The sequence below is a fragment of the Phalaenopsis equestris genome, unplaced genomic scaffold (assembly GCF_001263595.1).
Source record: "Phalaenopsis equestris unplaced genomic scaffold, ASM126359v1 Scaffold217927, whole genome shotgun sequence".
NCBI lineage: Eukaryota > Viridiplantae > Streptophyta > Magnoliopsida > Asparagales > Orchidaceae > Phalaenopsis > Phalaenopsis equestris.
Genome location: NW_018236404.1, coordinates 1 through 3,829, shown reverse-complemented (window position 1 = coordinate 3,829; position 3,829 = coordinate 1). Strand labels below are relative to the sequence as shown.

Here is a 3,829-nt window from a genome sequence, read left to right as displayed (position 1 = left end):
AAAAATTCAATCAAATGACTGATAAAATGAAATCTAAAATCTTAATTTCTAGCAACAAAAATAAACATGTCGAAATAATTTATCAGTCAAAGCCAATGAACTATGAAACAAAGGGGACACAAAACTTATTTTGGTATCGTGATGAGAAACCCTAGCTGAAGATGAGAGGATTGTAGGAGACAAATTGTTGGCAACACTGATGAAGAAAAAAGAAGTTCTGTGAACGAGATGTGGAATACGACAAGGATGCCGCACGCAAGACTTCCTTTAGTTTTTCTAAATCTTGTTAAAGCCAATGAACTGCGGAATTTACTATATCCTGCATCTGCAGTGAATCGACGTCATTTTGGGACTTACCGAATCTTAGGATTTATGGAGGTGCATTTTTCTGTTTGGCAGAATTTAGCCTAAATCTTTTATAAATCTTGCTTAAAACCAGCTACCAAACATCCCCTTAATTGTAATAAAATCTTTGGCTATCTAATTGCAAATCAGAAGACTTGAGGATTTAAGAAGATATAGTAATCTTGCTAAAACTAATGTTTGAAATCTAAGTTCGACCAAAATTTAAAAAATATTGAAGTTGAGCTAATATTTATCAAATCCTAGAAAATTCAATTATTTTTTTCCAAATGGGATACCAAAATTGGATTACATCAGGGATCAAATATAAGCCCATACCTTTTTGCTTTAGTTATGGATGCACTTACTAGATATTTGTATGAGGATGTAACTTGGTGTTTGCTTTTTGCTGATGACATCCATCTTGTGGATAAGACTAGAGAAAGAGTTCACGATAAATTTGAATTATGGAGGTCTACATTAGAGCCTAAAAGCCTTTGTTTGAGTAGATCTAAAACTGAATACGTGGAATGTAACTTTAGTAAAAACTGAATACATGGAATGTAACTTTAGTAGTAGCAACTCTAGTGGTAGAGTTGTAATAATAGGTGGTCAAATCAATAAAAGGAGTATATATTTTAGATATCTAGGGTCTATTGTTCAATGTGATGGTGATATAAACGGTGATGTTATTAATAGAATTCAAGTTTGATAGTTGAAGTGGAGGAATACATCGGGTCTATTGTGTGATAGAAAAGACCACTTAGACTTGAAGGAAAATATTATAAGATGGTGGTGAAACATACAATGTTTTATGACACAAAATGTTGGCCTATAAAAGAGAAACATAAAACTAAGTTAAATGTTGCTGACATGAGAATGCTTAGATGGATAAGTGGCTTGATTGTTAAAGATAACAATGCAAAATAAATGTATCCATGGCGGGATTGGTGTAGCACCAGCATACAAGATTAGAGAAAATAGTCTTAGATGGTTTGATCACATTAAACGTCGACCATTTGATGATCCGGTTAGGAGAGTAGATGTTTTAGATTCGACTTATGTTAAGAAAGGTAGAGGTAGACCTAATAAGACTTGTGCATGTAAAACTTGTGCATGTTTTATAAAAAATGATTTTAATTTATTAGAATTAAATAAAAATATGACACTCAACATAACACTGTGGAGAAAAATGATTCATGTGGTGGAGCCCACTTGGTGGGATAAAGGTTTGTTGCTGTTGTTGCTGGGATATTGTCCCCTTATTTATTGTTTGATAGTATTTAACATTGCAGCTTTCTATTATATCTTAATTAAAATGGATAACCAAATACCTTTAAATATAAAGCAAAGCATTTGCATTGCCTTATAAAAATGCATAAATTCTAAATAACTATAACCAAAATTTTCCAACTATTAAAGCATTCAAACTTCGAATACCTTTAAATATAAAGCAAAGCATTTGCATTGCATTATAAAAATGCATAAATTCTAAATAACTATAACTAAAATTTTCCAACTATTAAAGCATTCAAACTTCAAATTTTCAGTTACTAATCTACATCAACATGATGATTTTGAAACTATGAAGGCAAAAGAAGGGAAAGGCTCACACTTGTAATTTCACCATTTTTAGGGCATGATGGGATGACTTATATTTATTTTCTCAATTTCTCCACATTGTTTTGACAGGAAATTTGAAGGATTTACTTCAACTGTATTGTTTCTCTGGGAGTGTCATCAAGGTAGCTGTGATCAAGGAAGATGAAATCATCTACCTTACCGAAATGGGCATCAAAACCATGCATCATGGGGATCGATGAAGCAGGAAGAGGCCCGGTTTTAGGTTTCCTCTTTTTCCCTCTTTAGCCGGTTTCACTTTTTATTTTTACTATGAATATTTTCTACTTGCTCTTGGGACATTAGCTTAATTGTGAGTTATATTTACATGATCTCCCATGGTGCAGGTCCAATGGTTTATGGATGTTTGTACTGTCCACTCTCTTACCAAAATACGTTGGTGACCCTCAATTTCGCAGGTTTTAAAATTAATTTTTCATCTATGAATCTGATTTAGCACGCTTTTATCTTTATTGTTATATCTATCAAAATACCTTTTTCCATGCCTAGCCAGTAAAGATTGATTTATCTTCTAGACTTTTAAGCATTTCCTTTGTTATCATGAAGCCAAATGGAATTGCTTTTCTTTTTTAATTTTGTTAACAGAAGAAATCATAGATTCTACTAGATCCAATCATAGGCGTTGTTTTTTGAAAGTTGCGGATGGCCAGTCATGTTTAGATTTTTCCTATCAAATTCATAAAGATTAGTTCTCTAGCAACATGAATGGCCAGCCTCTTGCATTATTGTACTATACTCACGTCGGTATTTCTCCAAAAACCCAAGTCTTCGTATAGAGCATTAGATGAGATAAATTATTATATTGTAAATACTATCAAATCATTATGTAAGTTGAAAAAAGTATACATGGTGCAATAATACTAGTTGAAATATTCATTTAGTCAATTATCTCCGAAATTTTATCAATTGGTATAAAAGTTCTAATATTTGTTATCAATCATTTCTACAAGACATTGATTTCTTTTTTAACAACTCAGTTTAGGAAAGAAAAGAGTCTTGATATCGATGTAGTTGTTCTCTAGAGTTGAGATAATTTTCTATTATACCCATTGGCCAACATAAACATGTTAGATTAAGTCAAATAAATTATTTCATTAATTAAGTTGCCTAAGTCAGATGCCAATTTTTTATTTTTGCATTGCAGACTCTAAAACATTGAAAGAGGAAAAGAGGGAAGAACTGTTTGAGAACTTAAAGGCTGATACCTCTATTGGGTGGGAAGTTGATGTGATAAGTCCAAAGGAATTATCAGCTAAGATGCTGAAAAGGTGAAGACCTTCTAACCATAAACCCTTAATTGGAAAATTTTATAATTTGATTCCTTGATGGCTCAGGGAGAAGATTAATTTGAATGAAATATCACATAACTCAGCTATTGGCCTTGTCAAAAGGGTTCTTGGCATGGGAGTTCTTCTGAGTGAAGTAAATATCTTTCCTAGCGTTATGCTCTTTTGGTTGGGTCCTATGAATCCTATCCAATGTATTTTTTCCTTGGTTTATGATTGCTTTAGATATTTTTCTAATATATGATGGAGTTATTATTTTTTTATTTTTTCTATTTGTTTATAAAGGTATTTGTAGATACTGTTGGAGATGCCGAAAAGTATAGCATCAAGTTGTCTGAATTATTCCCAGGTATAAAATTTCTTGTGGCGAAGAAAGCTGATAGTCTCTATCCAGTGGTTAGTGGAGCAAGCATAGTAGCAAAGGTGGAAATCTTTTCTTGTATAATCATAATGTGATTTGTCCTTGTTGTAACTCAAAATAATGCGGAATCATATTATGTATAAACAACCCTTACATGAATCCTAGAATAGGAAAGACAATGAAAAATAAATAATAGAAA

The 3,829-nt window shown here is 32.1% G+C and overlaps 1 protein-coding gene across 1 annotated transcript; it reads left to right on the top strand.

Annotated features, from left to right (window-relative positions):
- Positions 1-2,037: 2,037 nt before the first annotated feature.
- Positions 2,038-3,740, top strand: LOC110037277 (ribonuclease H2 subunit A). The gene is made up of 5 exons (XM_020741880.1): positions 2,038-2,188; positions 2,310-2,381; positions 3,128-3,251; positions 3,318-3,405; positions 3,555-3,740. The coding sequence occupies exons 1-5, from the start codon at positions 2,107-2,109 to the stop codon at positions 3,723-3,725; spliced, it is 537 nt and encodes a 178-aa protein (XP_020597539.1). The 5' UTR covers positions 2,038-2,106; the 3' UTR covers positions 3,726-3,740.
- The last annotated feature ends 89 nt before the right edge of the window (positions 3,741-3,829 follow it).